Genomic DNA, 15,173 nt, shown 5'->3' on the forward strand with positions numbered 1-15,173 from the left:
TCTAAAAAATTCAATTTTCTAAATATATAATATAGTATATTTTTTTCCTAATGTTATTATATATAATAAATAAATAAATAAAATGATTTTAAAAGAATATTAGTAAGATATTGCTTTTTTTAAATTTAAAAAAAGAATTATAATAAAAAAAAGAACAAAAAAAAAAACTGTTTTGATAAAGATTTTTGTGATGAATCGAATCAAAATTAATGAATTTAAGAAAAACAAAAGGTGGGTTGGTACTGTGGTGTGTAATAAAAGCTCTTGAGCAATTTTTTTTCAAATAGGTGATGCTCCGGTTTTCAAACAAAAAACAATGAAAATTGTTTGTGTGTGGTTTGATGATTGTTGAGAAAAAGTTTTTTTTTTGAATTTTTTTTTGTTTTTATGATTTCTGGGCACCCTCTGATTTGTTAACAAAAAGTCATATTTAGATTCGAAAATCACGATCTAGATTAACTTTTTTGAATTGCTCATGATCCACAAAAAATTGATTCGTTGTAATATTTAGCTGTTAACTTTTTTGTAGATTCAAATTTTTAACGAAAGTTCTAGGTGTGATGAACTGTATGATTTGATTTTTATCCAAACTTAGAAAGAATAAGATAAATAGTAGTAGACTTCTAATATTTTAATTTTATCCCTGTTGGATTTATTTATTTATAAACAACAATAATCTAAATAACTAACCTAATCTAACCTTAACTTAACTTTACTAAACTATATTTATTAATATTATTATCTATCTATTTATAAATTAATATGAAAAAAAAGTAAATATATGTAATAAGTAAAATTGTTATGTTTGTTTGTTATATTCTTGTGAAATTAGATTATCTATCTGATATTATTTGAGAGAGTAAGAGAGTAAGAGAGTAAGAGAGAGTTTAATTGTTTATTACTGCTGCAGTTGAAATCAATTGTATAATTGTGGCATATATGAGAGAAGAGTGTGTTGTGTGTCAGTGTGAGTTTGGTTTGATGATGAATGAATGAATGAATAGTTGTGTTCAGATTAGAGTTGTCAATTTCCTTATTACAAAAAAATACTGATTTAAAAGCATTGATTGTATTCTATTTCCATTTTAGAAAGGTTTCGACCAAGTATGGTAGGTGTTAAAATAAAATAACAACAACACAAAACACCCAGACCATAATAATATCTGTCATTCTTAATTTTATTATGATATTTTAAAAAAAAACTCTTTTGTGTTTGTTTGTCAGTAAAAGAAGTGTTTGTTGTTTCACATGATCAATCATTATTTATGTACCACACGCGATTATTAACATCAACATGTCAATTCTATCTAAAACATCAAATAAGTCATCAATTTTTGATGATCCCGATTTAACACACTAATTCAATATTATTATTTTATTTTTATTTATTTGCATTTGTTCACACATCAAAAACACCACTAACCAACACATCATCATTTAATTTATTATTATCTACCTTTTTACCACAACAACAGCAGCACAGTTAATAAAATAAAATAAAAATAAAGTACAATATTTATTGTTATGTGTTAATATTAATTATTTGATGATTGAACAACAAACAAAACAATTCACATATTAAAATATCATTGAGAAATTTGTAATTTTAAGATCTACAAAAAAATAATACAAACAAATACTGATATAAAAACAAATGTACTATTTTTTTTTTAATAGATAAAGCAAATTTACATCTCCATGTTTGAAATAATTACCTTTTCCAAAGATGGTATTTTTAAACTATAATTTATTTGAATTGGATAGTTTTTTTTTTGATGCCAACTACTTTCAAACAATTCTTTTGTTTTCAAATTGATATTTATTTAATTAATCAACAAGAACAAATTACATAATGAGAATATTATTTTATATTTGGAAGAATGTTAACAAAAAAGTTTTTTATTTATTTCATCGTACCTCGATGTGAGTGAATTGATTTAATTGAAATCTATTGACACTCTTGAAATATTAGTTTAAGTTTAAAAGATGTTTTTGGAAATTATTTGGTTTGGTTTTCACTCCAATTGGAATGAATATAAATATATATGTTTAAATATTCGAGTTGTTATTATTATAAGATATTATTATTTTAATTTTCTAAGATTACAGTTTCACCTTCACGTTTTCTTTTCAGGAGTTCTCTTGTTTTGTTGTGAGACTCCTTGGTTATCGGATAGAAAAATACTGCTACGAAACTAAATAATACAATGACTGCTGGCACTACACTGACAAGCATACGCAATGCGAAAATAACAGTGTCGTTCTCTTTGTTGTTGTCGATGATCTCATCGCTGCTGCCATCGATAGAGTCTGGTGAAGTGTAGCCGGCTGCGCTAAGCACGAAATTCGATACGGCAAGACCGACGGACAATCCGAGCTTCTGGAAGAACAAAAACAAACTGTAGAAAATACCTTCACGACGCTCGCCTGTCTTGAGCTCGTCCAACTCGACGACGTCGGGCAACATTGACATTGGCACCAGGAATGCAACAGCCACACCGATTCCACCGAATGCAGCGACACCCCAAACCAGCGGCATGTTTCCACGTGGGATAAAGTACAAACTGATAAAAGTAGCCAACAGGAATATTCCACCGATGTAATAGACGGTTTTCTTTCCGATGAGGACAGACAGCTTGCCCCACACCACAATGAAGACCGACACGGAAATCTGGAGCGTTGCCAAAATATATGGGAATTGTGACTCTGCGTCTGCAACGTAGGTGCAGTACATCAGCAGATTGTTTTGCACAAATTGCACGGCAATCTGACAGAAGAAATACAACAGTGTTACAGTGATGAAAGCACGATTCGAAAACATCACAGCGAGACCCTTGAAAAATGGTACGTGTGATTCCGAAGTGTTGTTGACATTCTTGATGTTTCTCGTGCCATAGAAAGTGATACCCAGAGGAATCATCATAGCGAAACCCCAAACACCACCACTCAGCAAATAACCTTTTTCGTAGTTGGTGACTTCAACGCCATCCTCTTCCTTTGTAAACACAGTAATCAACATTGAGTGTACAAACGATGAAACTACACCACCCAACATCATAGAAATCATACGTAGCTAGAGAAAAATAGTAATATTAATATCTGAAAATGAGGGTTTGCAATTCTATTTGAAAAGGGGTTATGGTTACTTACACCAGCCAAATTTGTACGTTCATCATAATCATCAGTAATTTCTGCATTCATAGCCGAATATGGAATAGCTACACAAGTATAGGCAATACTCAAAAGAATTACAACTATTTGATAATATGCTACTTTTGCTATCTGTCCAAATGGTGGAACAAACCTTTTTTAAATAAGTTTGAATATATTATAATAAAGATAATTAGGTTGATTAATAAATATCTAGATAGGTATGTTGTTTTTGTTTTGTAGTAACTTACCAAAGTGCACAATAAAGACATGCTAATGGTAATGCTCCGAAGAGAATCCAAACACGACGTCTACCCCAACGTGATTTGGTACGGTCGGAGAGTGATCCAACGAAAATATCTGAAAATGCATCGACTGCTTTTGTTGTGAAAAGAATGAGTGCTGAATAGAGTGGATCCATTTTAGCGACCGACAGCAAGAATGTATTCAAGAAGAAACCTTTGATGACCTGATAGATTGAAAGACCACCTTCACCAAGACCATACGATATCTTTTCTCCCAATGTAAGTTTACGCATCGCTACATACTTGGTGGGTGTCGATCCGTATGTTGGCTGTGACGTTTCATGGTCACCCTCTTCACCGCTGCCACCACTTCTTCTTAAGAGTGGTACATTATCTGAATATTTCTTACTATTATTAAATGTATCTAAACCAATATCGTCCGATAACATTTGTTATATAATAATATTAATATAAATAAACAATATATAAATAAATAATAAAAAACTACTACTACTACTACTCAATCAATCTTTAACAACTATTTTTAGATAAGAAAGTTATATATTAGTTAAATATAATCGAATTAATATGAATAGATTAATATAAAGATGATTTTCAGTTTAAATGAACTTGAAAGTGATCGTTTTCGATGTTATAGCTGTGATGTGATTAGAAGTGTTTGTTTGTTTGTTGTTTTAAAAAACAAGTGTAAAAGAAAGTAAGAGTGTGGTGAGTGTGTGGTGAGTGTGTGTGTAGATATTAGATATATAGAATATAATCAAAGTTTTCAAACACTTTTGATTGATTGCTTGCTTTATGTACAAATAAAATATTACTTTTCTACTAACTAATTATCTATCTATCTATCTGTCTATTGCTAAAATTGTAAAAAAAAATGTAAATGAAATGATCCGGATTCCTCTTGTTTTTGGTAATCTGAAAATCTATGAATATCTTGTTTGCTTTTTCCAAACACCACCACACATTGTGATCAATAATTTTTTTCTAAAAACAAAGAACTCATTATGACCCTATAGACACTTTTTTGTGTCTTTTTTTTTTTTTGCATTTATGTAAAAAAGGTGATCGTTTAAAAAAAAAATGATAAAGCAATGAAAACAATTGTTCTTTAACTTTTCAAACTAAATTGTGTGTTTAAACTCTTCCCTGGATATGAAAGAATTAAAAATCAAATAACAAATTATTTTAAAACAATTATAACCTTTTAAAGGACTAATCAACCAATTAATCAAAGTTATAAAACAAGTTCACAAAAACAATTTTGATTTCTTTTATTCTTACCTAATATATTTGAAATATCACCTCAATGTTGAATGGTTTCGGATTCCTTATTTATCTAGTTAAATTAAAAGATAAAATTATTTATTCTATTCTATTTATATTTATTGTTAATTAAAGTAGATAAATAGATAAATATAGAGGTTCAAAAATATTTGAATTGATTTTAATCAAAGTTTGATTTCTTTTCTTTCTTTTCATTTTTTTTTGGTCAAACCCAATAGTTTAATGAAATTTACGTATACTCTTTTTATTTATTTAAATATTAAAGTTTTTTTTGAATAAGTGTTTCGAAACCAAAACATCGGAATTAAGGATTTTTTTTTTTTATGACTGATGATCACAACAACAATGATGATTGTCCTTTTTGAGAAAACTAATCGCCATCAATAAATGTCAATTGAACTTTATTTTTTTGTTTTTTACTATTAAAATTATATTTTTTTTTAAATATATATAGCATAGATTTAATTTTATATTAATAATGTATTATTTTGAAATTTCATAAAAATTAAAAAAAAGACAAGTGTGAATGTGTGTGGGTTATATACAATTCTGTATATTAATTATAAATGTAATATTCATTACAAAATCACATTATAGAATCGTATTTAGTAATATTTTGGGGTTGTGACAATAAAATATCTATATTAATAGACCACACCATTATAATATAGTTGATATGCACTACCTATAGAGATTAGATTATTTTATATTATAATAGTTGCATTTGATTGATTAGACTATATATATTAGCACATTACCACTACTCTTACCCATTTCATATGTTTAATTCCATTCAATGACAGATGGAAAAAATTAAAATTTGGGGGTGGAATTAAACATATTATGATTCAAATAACTAGTAAACCACCAATCAAAATAGTTTTGTAAAAACAGATTTATATTTTTCGATTTCTATACATTCAATTTGTAAAATTTAATAATTAATATATAGATTGATAGATGTATACAATCTTAGTTCAGGATGGCATGGGATTGGATGAGAAGACTAGGAAAATAATGAATAAAAGGAATGGCTGAAGTTGACAAGCTATAAATACAAAACTATTATTATATACATATAATATTCTAATATTAATTATATTTATATTTCACAATCAATTAATTATTATTATATAAAAATGAATAAATTATTTATTTGTATGGTTTTGGTATTTTGTGTAGCCCATGTATCTCTTGCTTGTGATACCGCTTGCAGTGCCGTCAGTGATAGAGGTGGAAGGTGCTACTACCTATGTTCAAACGCCTGCCATTTCAGTCCAACACACAACAGAGATATGTTCTTAAATGGACTTTCTCAAGGTGGTCATAATTGTAAATATATCTATTCATTTTTTATTTGATTCTTTCATTTTTCTTTTTTATTTTCTAATTAATAATTTAAAAATTAAAAGGTCAACCAAATGGAGTGGATTCAGTTTCATGTGAAAAGACTGTAAATTTCGGAGGTTGTTGGAGTCATCGTTGGACTTGCGGAAGAGGTTGTTAAATATATGGATGCAGTCCACCAAAACATTATGACGCCCTAGATTTTAAATTAACTAAATAAAATAGGTATTCTTATAACTATAAAATTTCGAACCCTTTTTCTAGTTTTAATTAAAACAATAAAGATTCTTTGTTTAACACTCTAATATTATTGAGAATAGATAGAGTGTTAGACAAAGAATAAATCTTTTTTATTTATTTAGCAATTTAACTTTATACATTGAAATGAGATTTCTTTTAAAAAAAAAAGGAATTAAAAGAATATAGAAATCTTCATTTGTTGATACTTTTTTCACTTTTTTAATAATTTTATATCTTGATCTGAAACTGTGATACACCAATTAAGCTGTGGAACCAGTGTTTGGTTGCTATCGAAAACTTTGACTGTGTAATGACCACCGTAGAGCTTTGATTTATATTCAGTTCCGTTGTCATCGATAATCACATCCAACTCGACGAATCCACATGCCATATCTTGAGTATCAATAAAACACCACTCGAAACTAGTTAAATGTGTGGCATCGTTCATTGAAAAGATTTTCTTTTTGTCACCAAGCCACACGCCCTCCGGAGAGAAGACAGTGAATGCTGTGATCCATCCCGACAGCCAAGTCGGTCCAGATCCACCACCAACATAATTGGCAATTCTATTCCACCAGCTAATATCTGGTTTTCCATTAACCGATTGAATGAATTGATCGAGAATCGGTAGTAACATCGCCGACCATTTACTCATCAGCTTCTGCTCGCCGACATCAAACTCCACCAGACGCTGAGCTTTATCTTTCAGTGATTTCCAATCTTCTACCGAACCGAGCAGGGTTACCGATGGCAATCCACAACAGAGTTGATATTTAAATTGAAAGAAATTCTTCATTGTCGCCATGAGACAGACCGCTCCAACAATTCTATCGTTATAGGTTGTCGTTGAGAATGATGGCATTGACCAATCTCTTATCGACGGATCCTTAATGTTCTTGGCGATTAAATCGGTCATTGCCAGAGTCATATCGTCGTACGGTGCACTGAACAGTGATGCATTGGCAGAGACAGTCAGTTCTTTCTTGCCTTGGAAATCGACGAGTTTCTCTCGGAGCTGTTCAGAGTTTGCATTCAAATAGAATGAGAATTGTGTCATTATCGAAATCCATATATCATCGGGTCTCAGTACGATTCTATGATGGTCAGAGTATGCAAGTATACATGATTTCACAAATGAATTCGGACCAATATATAGATGATTCTTCTTGTCGCTACTATCGATACTACTCATAAGCGGTACTTGATTAGGTTTCTCCATTTTCGTTTTGAATTGTTCCTTTCTGAAATCTTCACCATAATCAAATTCATTTGTCGGTTTGAAACTATCATGCTTACCAGTAACATCAAAACTAATTGATTTTACATCACTACTCATATTTTTAAAATATTGTGACATTCCTTTTTGTTTTTTTTTTGTTAAATCTTTTTTTTTAAGATTTTAAATATTAATAGATTGAAGTAATTAAAAGTAGTTTGTTATAATAATATTTTATTTATGTTTTCTTTTGTTTCTATATTTTTTTTTGTTAAATTTATTTATTTTATTTTATTATATTATTTGTATTATTTAGTTATTTGTTAATATATATATATTTCTATATATTATTAGAAAACAATTAAAAATATAAAATAAAAAAGATATTAAATGTCTTTATGTAATTTAATTTATTTGAAAATAATTTTAAACAGAAAGTTCAAAAAAATTTAATCTAATTTTGGTTGAAAAAGCCTTATTTGTAAAGTAGAATTTTTAAAGAAAGAATGCTGATAGATAGATTTTTGTTTTTTTATAAATAATCATTTTTTTATTTTTGATAGTTAAAAAGAAAAAGACAATAGATAGTTAAAAATATGTCACATTATTATAAAAATTTAAGTTCAGATGTAAAATCAACTTCATTTGAAATTATAGAGCATCGTGAGAAGGTTTCAAAGCTCAGTGAGTTCAACCACACCGAACATCTAAAAAAACCAACATCCAAATATGAAGTTGAGAAAGTACCGGAACCATTGTATGTTCCATTGAAATCGAGTATCGAAGTAGATGATGCGAAGAATCACTTTTTCATTGGAAGAAATTCATTTGTACAATCAGCTTTCTACGCGTATTCCCAACATCATAAACTTGTCATTAGACCAGACGACGTTTGGATAGCGATAATGACACAATTCTCATTCTATTTGAATGCAAACTCTGAACAGCTCCGAGAGAAACTCGTCGATTTCCAAGGCAAGAAAGATCTGGAGGTTGTTGCCAATGCGACGCTATTCAATGCTCCCTACGACGAAATGACTCTGGCAATGACCGATTTGATTTCCCGCAACATTAAAGATCCGTCGATAAGAGATTGGTCAATGCCATCATTCTCAACGACAACCTACAACGATAGAATTGTTGGAGCGGTCTGTCTCATGGCGACAATGAAGAAATACTATAATTTCAAATACTCACTACGCTGTGGATTGTCAGCAGTAACCATGCTTGGATCGGTAGAAGATTGGAAATCACTGAAAGATAAAGCTCAGCGGCTGGTGGAGTTTGATGTCGGCGAGCAGAAGCTGATGAGTAAATGGTCGGCGATGTTACTACCGATTCTCGATCAATTCATTCGTTCGGTTAGCGGCGAATCGGTGAATGACGATGGCTATCTAGACGAAGATCTTCTCGATTGGTGGAATCGCATTGCCAATCATATCGGCGGTGGATCGGGACCGACCTGGTTGTCCGGGTGGATCACCGTATTCACCGTGTTCTCACCAGAAGGCAAATGGTACGGCGACTACAAACACGCAGTCTCAATCAGGGTAAATGAAAAGTCGGAATGGCCATTCGTCGAAACTCAAGACGTTGCCACTGGATTCGTCGAATTGGACGTGATTATCGATGACAACGGAACTGAATACGCTTCAAAGTTGTACGGTGGTCACTACTCTGTCAAAGTATTCGATGACGAGCAAACACTTGTTCCACAACTAAATTGGTGTATCTCTGTAAAAGAACAAGATATAAAACATTTACAAAAGAATTGAGAAAGCAAGTATATTAACAAATCAAATCAGTGTATGATAATGCTAAATAATAAATATCAATATAAAATATTTTAAAAATTAATCAGAATTTTAAAAAATGATATTTTCAGATGAATCTTCAAAATCAAAAATTGTTTTAAAATCTCGATTGTGGTTGTGAAAAACCCCTAGGGGTTTTGGAAAAGATAGTTTTTAAATAAAACAAATTACATAACACAAAAAATTTTAAAAATTTCTAATGGGGGTTTGAAAAAATCTTATTTTTTTTATTCAAACACCAAAGCAAATTGATGGTGCTGAGGTGGTGTCGGCAGTTTTTTGTATTATCTTCTTTATTTATTTTTAGAATGAAATGATAGATATCATTATCATTCAATTTTAGTATTTAAAAAAAAAAGTAACACACAGTTATATATTATTATTATTATACAAATAATAATCATATTCATACTCATTGTAAATTTTAGTATTATTAATTAAAACAAAACAAAACAAGAAAAGAAAATAAAAGAAAAGTAAAACTTAAATTGATTTGATTGGTGAAAAAATCAAATATCAACATGCTGAATAATAATAGTTAAATAATAATAATAGTAATAAAAATTGTATAAATAATAATAATAATAACAATATATAACCAAAATAAAATATAAAATATATAAAGTAAAAAATGATAGAATCAGGAGATTTTACATTCGACGACGATGGATATGAAAAGAAAATAGGAAGTATTTCAGATAATCATGTTATTTCATTGGTAGACAGTGCACATTCACCGGAACATTCGTTATTACGATCATCGCTTGCTTCTGCATTTGACGATGATTCATCACTTAAAGGTAGCATTTTGTTTTTTGAAATTGAAGTTTGTTTGTTTGATCTTTTATTAATATATAACATTATTGTTTTTAGATAATGATAGTATTCATGATGAAAATAATAGAGGAGAAGAATTTGTTATGAAAGATATACAGTTTATAGAGGATGACGACTATGATGGCGATGGAAAGAGTGGCGCGTACAATAGCGATGGTACGCCAGCAAAGAGTCTGCCGACTGGACGTTGGCAGCTGATAAAGTTTTATATATGTTTGACTTCGTTTTGGTTTGGAAGTAGTGCAGTGATGAGTGCGGTCATCTCGATCGTTTGGCCAAGTCAACTGTATTATATGGGCGGTGAGAAACTCAAGGATTTCTACACGGCTTTGCTGCCGGTATTCGGTATTATAGTTTCGGTGATAGTGTCGCCGCTGGCCGGTTGGCTGTCGGACCACTCTCAAAGTCGGTTCGGACGACGTCGTCCATTCATTTTGAGCGGTATTCTAGTGTGTGGCGCATCGCTTCTGCTGCTTTCATTCGCCGGTAAAAATATTGTGATTTTCACAGCGTTGTTGATGGCGATGCAATTCGGAATGAATTGGGCGGGTGGACCGTTCTCTGGGCTGATGCCTGACATGGTCCCCAACGAAAAGTATGGAAATGCCTCGGGATTCCTGGCGTTTGCCAATGCGCTCGGCAACTTGGTGGGACTGGGCGGTACGGGACTGTTGCTAATTGGCACCAAGAATGAGGATAAACCACCTCTTTTCAGTCTGTATTGCTATTTGATGGTGTTGATCATCGGTTGTTCGATGCCAACGGTTTTCGGTGTTAGAGAGCACCAGCAAAAGGGATATGTACCGCGACTCACTGTGAAGCGATTCTTCAAGTCGTTCTATCTGCCATCGCATCTCTATAGAAATTTCTATTGGGTGATGATTACCCGATTCATCCAGGAGATGGGTGTCTATGCGGTGCTCCCATACTTTCAATACTACCTGTCCGATGTCATAAAGGTAGAGAATGCCGCTGCCTACACCAGTGTCTTGCTGTGTATTATCGTAGTCACGTCGGTGCCGGCCTCACTCATTGCCAGTCCGCTCTCGAATCGATTCGGTCGCAAAGTAATGGTCTACGTTTCGTGTGGAACAATGTCGGCGTGTATCGTTGGATTCCTGGTGATCAGTTTCAACCCCTCGTTGTTGCTGGTGATGATCCTCGCCGGTATTTTCGGTGTGGGCTACGGTGCCTATCAAGCAGTGGATTGGGCGTTGGCGCTCGATTGTTTGCCAGAGAACGCAGACATTGCTAAGGATCTGGCGATCTGGCATCAGACCATGGTTATTCCACAAGCACTCTCACCATTGATAACAGGATTCATCCTCGACAACATCGAATCTAGAAAGTTGGGCTACTCTGTTGTATTCTCAGTCACAATAGTATGGTTTACACTCGCCACCATCCTCGTTCAACCAATCAAACTATCACAAAGTCACATACCTATGCATCGACAACTGAAACATTCAATTGAACTCTCTCAAGATAGTGAGAATCATTCAGACATGGATCAATATCAAAAATAAAACATAATTGATATATTTATAAAAATAATATAAACTTTTTTTTTTTTTTTATTTGGTAAGTGCAAGCCCGCTTCAATCAATCAGTCAGTTTCTCATTTGCAAATGAATTAAATTCAGGAAGGTGATGACTTGAATTAAATTATAAAATCAATGAATGATGATTCGAGCCACCTTTTTTTCAAATAAGTTTTTTAAAAAAAAAAAAAAAAACATATTTTGTTTATGATTATTTATTAGTATTAGTACCAAGTATTAGTTTATTAAGATATAATAATAGAATATAATTTATTGGTTTATGTTAAGTTAAGAAAGAATGGATAAATCAGATGACTATATTCCTGTGTTTCAATATAGAGGTGCATTGTCAGAGGCTGATGTCGATAGAATGATGGCTGAGGAAGAGGAAGAAGAATCGTACAGTGAATCATTCGTAAAGGAAACAAAGTCAGCAAAGAGAAAAGGTAGACCTGCCAGCGCAAAGACTAAAAAGAAAAAGAAAAGTCATAAACACAGAGATTTAGATGAAGCGGAAAATGAAGATATTGCACCTCTAAGATATAGTAATGATGATAATCAAATAGATAATAATAATAATAATAATAATAATAGTCAAACAATTGTAAATTCAATTGAATATAATAATATAGATGATGATGATGAAAATGAGAATAACAACAATAACTATAACAACAACAACAACAATAATTATAATAATGCAATTTCTTTAGACGATGACGATAATGATTGTATTGCAATAATACCTCAAACACGTTCATCCACGAGATCAAATTCATCGACTTCATCATCTTTATCATCTTCTTCATCATATGTAAATAGTTCAATATCTTCATCGATAGATATATCAAACAGTCCCGAAATACAATCATTCAACAAAAATAATAGTTATAGTAGTAGTAACAGTAGTAGTAGCAACAATTCATTCCCAACCATCAATGATACCAATGATGAGATTACTTTATTCCTAAAAATGGTAGGAGAACAACCATATTCTTTAAAGATACGTCAAGTAAGTATAGTTCTATCTATCTTTATCTGAATTTCAGTTGTCTTACTATTAATATCTATTTATAGAAAGAACCAATTAAGATATTGGTAGATAAATACTCAAAGCAATTCAATTTGGTTGCAGCAGATCTTCAGTTGAAACAATATGGTCTGCCTATGGAACATTCGAAATCACCAAACGAACTCTATCTCATCGATCAAGATACACTCGATGTCACTATCAAAGAGATTGCTAAACCAATGGTGATGAGTGTTGATCTCAACGATGCACCACCAATTGCAACTCAAGCGATAGACGATCCCAACAAACTTGTTTTAATTTTGAGATGTGAAGGTAATTCACATAAATTTAAACTTGGAAAGGTAAATTATATCGATAATTCATATTCACTTGTAACAAGTTAGTTAACCAACAAAAATATCTATTTTAATAAATTAGGATGATACATTTGAGAAACTGCTAACAGGTATATCTAAAAAGATAATAACACCACCCAACAAACAGATCCTATTGAAATTCGATGGAATGAATTTGAACTTGAAATCAACGCCAAACAACGAGGATATGGATGATGAAGATTTAATCGATGTAGTATTCAAATGAAATGCAAAAGAAATTGAATAAAAATAAACTATTTAAAGAATCATCAAATAAAAATGTTATCTATCTATTTTTATTTATTGAGTAATAATAATAATATTAACAAAAATATTATTATTAATATGAATGATAGTTTATTATTGAAAAAAAAAAATATATAATAATTATATTGCTAAAAAAAAAAGGATGGCTGGCGATCATTTAAAAATGGCTTCAGAAAAAATGGGAATTGGACTCGAACTTAGAGGAGATGATATATGATCGAGTATACGTAACACTTGATATTGGTTATTGATGTAGTATTTCGTAAATGATTCTACTCTACCGATGGAGATTGCAAAGTGATTTGGATTATCGTTGTCGAGAAGATCGAATAGCTTTGGATCGGTGTGTCCATTGCCCATGCACAAAATAAAGTCGGTGTCTGGATTCTCATCGACTATCTTCTTCATTGCCGTACCGTTGCTCATTCCCGACGGTTTGATCTCAATGGTGCGATTACAGTGTATGATCTCGATTGGCGCTTTAGCAGCGACCTCTACCAGCTGTGTGAGCAGCTCCTGTGCTTGTTCCTCGGCGTGTTTAGTCAGACATTCCTGGTAGCACCAACTAACAGTGACTTTTCGGACATCGAGAACACTTCCCGGTATTCTCTCAGAGAAGTACTCCAGTATGGGAACTACCGTTTCTATCCAAGAGAGATCGCTGCCCTCCGAGTAGTTCTTCCAGCCATCCAACTCTGGCATTCCAGTCGATGACTTTAGAAAGTTGCCGTGTTCAGCACCCAATCCAACGGGAATGTTTTCCAACAGTGATTCCAAGGTGTCTGTATCTCTACTGGTGACGATGTAAATGATATTGCCTGGATCTTTGGAGAGTCTCTTTAGAACGTTCGATAGTTTCTGTGCCATTTTAGTACCTTGTGTCGTACTTGAGAATACAACATCGAAATCGAAAATTAAAAACTAAAAAGTAATAATAATAATATAATAATCGAATGAGTAAGTCAACAACAACAGGAGTTAAACAACATAAATGTAAAATCAACTTACTCTTTTCTTTGATAACCTATAGGTTTGATCTAATTTCTTTGTATCCAATATCGATGAATCGATATCTTGATTCAAAGAGTTTGTTTGACATGAAAGTAAATCAAACAGGAATGCTTCACCCCAAACAAAACTGGTATTTGTTAGGACATAGTTAAGATTGTATTCGTGTTTTAAACGAATCTCCTCACTTGATAATGTCAATGCTTGTAGATATGCATTTGCAACTTGTGATCTACTCCATCTACAATAAAGAGAGAGAGAGAGAGAGAGAGAGAGAGAGAGAGAGAGAGAGCGAAATATAGCATTAGTACACAAATTTGATTTAAAGAAAGATAACTAACAACATACGGATTAATAGTTAGAGCTCCACCGAAACATCTTGAAGCACCGTCGAATTCACTTAGGATTAGAATACCTGGGTTGTGATCACGATGACAACTGACATAGTCGTGAGTATCTAGGTTCATACCATCACGCAGTGGCGTCGAGACAAACACATGTGCAACAGAGTAGAGCGCGCACAACTCCTCATAGTCACAGTGTCTGCTGATATATTCAATCGGAATAAAACTTACATGACTGAACTCTCCATTGATTCTCGCCACAGTCTCATTGATACTCGAAATAATCTTGTTATCTCCAGGTTCGCAAATCAATAAAAATACAACTTTGCCAATCCAATCTGGATTGTTTCTCAAGAAATACTCGAATGCCAACAATTTCATTTTTGTTGCATCAATTAATTCACTCTGGTCTCTACAGTATAGCAATGAAAAACAAGTCGATTAATAACAAGAACAAAAAGGATAACATA

General features: G+C 32.0%; 6 protein-coding genes across 6 annotated transcripts; 3 read left to right on the forward strand and 3 right to left on the reverse strand.

The window, feature by feature from the left end:
* Positions 1-1,263: 1,263 nt before the first annotated feature.
* Positions 1,264-3,844, reverse strand: PPL_08781 (MFS transporter; the record flags this gene model as incomplete). Its single annotated transcript, XM_020579583.1, has 6 exons — positions 1,264-1,356; positions 1,693-1,740; positions 2,186-2,564; positions 2,784-3,073; positions 3,151-3,304; positions 3,402-3,844. The coding sequence occupies 6 exons, from the start codon at positions 3,842-3,844 to the stop codon at positions 1,264-1,266; spliced, it is 1,407 nt and encodes a 468-aa protein (XP_020430258.1).
* A 2,575-nt stretch (positions 3,845-6,419) lies between these two features.
* Positions 6,420-7,644, reverse strand: PPL_08782 (DUF4419 domain-containing protein; the record flags this gene model as incomplete). Its single annotated transcript, XM_020579584.1, has 2 exons — positions 6,420-6,440; positions 6,652-7,644. 2 exons carry the CDS (start codon positions 7,642-7,644, stop codon positions 6,420-6,422), a joined length of 1,014 nt encoding a protein of 337 aa, XP_020430259.1.
* A 455-nt stretch (positions 7,645-8,099) lies between these two features.
* On the forward strand, positions 8,100-9,278 carry PPL_08783 (DUF4419 domain-containing protein; the record flags this gene model as incomplete). The annotated part of the gene is made up of 2 exons (XM_020579585.1): positions 8,100-8,260; positions 8,324-9,278. The coding sequence occupies 2 exons, from the start codon at positions 8,100-8,102 to the stop codon at positions 9,276-9,278; spliced, it is 1,116 nt and encodes a 371-aa protein (XP_020430260.1).
* A 670-nt stretch (positions 9,279-9,948) lies between these two features.
* PPL_08784 (MFS transporter) lies at positions 9,949-11,680 on the forward strand (the record flags this gene model as incomplete). The annotated part of the gene is made up of 3 exons (XM_020579586.1): positions 9,949-10,127; positions 10,509-10,640; positions 11,017-11,680. 3 exons carry the CDS (start codon positions 9,949-9,951, stop codon positions 11,678-11,680), a joined length of 975 nt encoding a protein of 324 aa, XP_020430261.1.
* Positions 11,681-11,993: 313 nt separating this feature from the next.
* Positions 11,994-13,310, forward strand: PPL_08785 (ubiquitin-like protein; the record flags this gene model as incomplete). The annotated part of the gene is made up of 3 exons (XM_020579587.1): positions 11,994-12,707; positions 12,773-13,069; positions 13,146-13,310. 3 exons carry the CDS (start codon positions 11,994-11,996, stop codon positions 13,308-13,310), a joined length of 1,176 nt encoding a protein of 391 aa, XP_020430262.1.
* A 194-nt stretch (positions 13,311-13,504) lies between these two features.
* On the reverse strand, positions 13,505-15,084 carry tpsC (glycosyltransferase; the record flags this gene model as incomplete). The annotated part of the gene is made up of 3 exons (XM_020579588.1): positions 13,505-14,272; positions 14,360-14,600; positions 14,708-15,084. 3 exons carry the CDS (start codon positions 15,082-15,084, stop codon positions 13,505-13,507), a joined length of 1,386 nt encoding a protein of 461 aa, XP_020430263.1.
* Positions 15,085-15,173: the final 89 nt, after the last annotated feature.

The sequence above is a fragment of the Heterostelium album genome (genome assembly GCF_000004825.1).
Source record: "Heterostelium album PN500 unplaced genomic scaffold PPL_scaffold9, whole genome shotgun sequence".
NCBI classification, from domain to species: domain Eukaryota; phylum Evosea; class Eumycetozoa; order Acytosteliales; family Acytosteliaceae; genus Heterostelium; species Heterostelium album.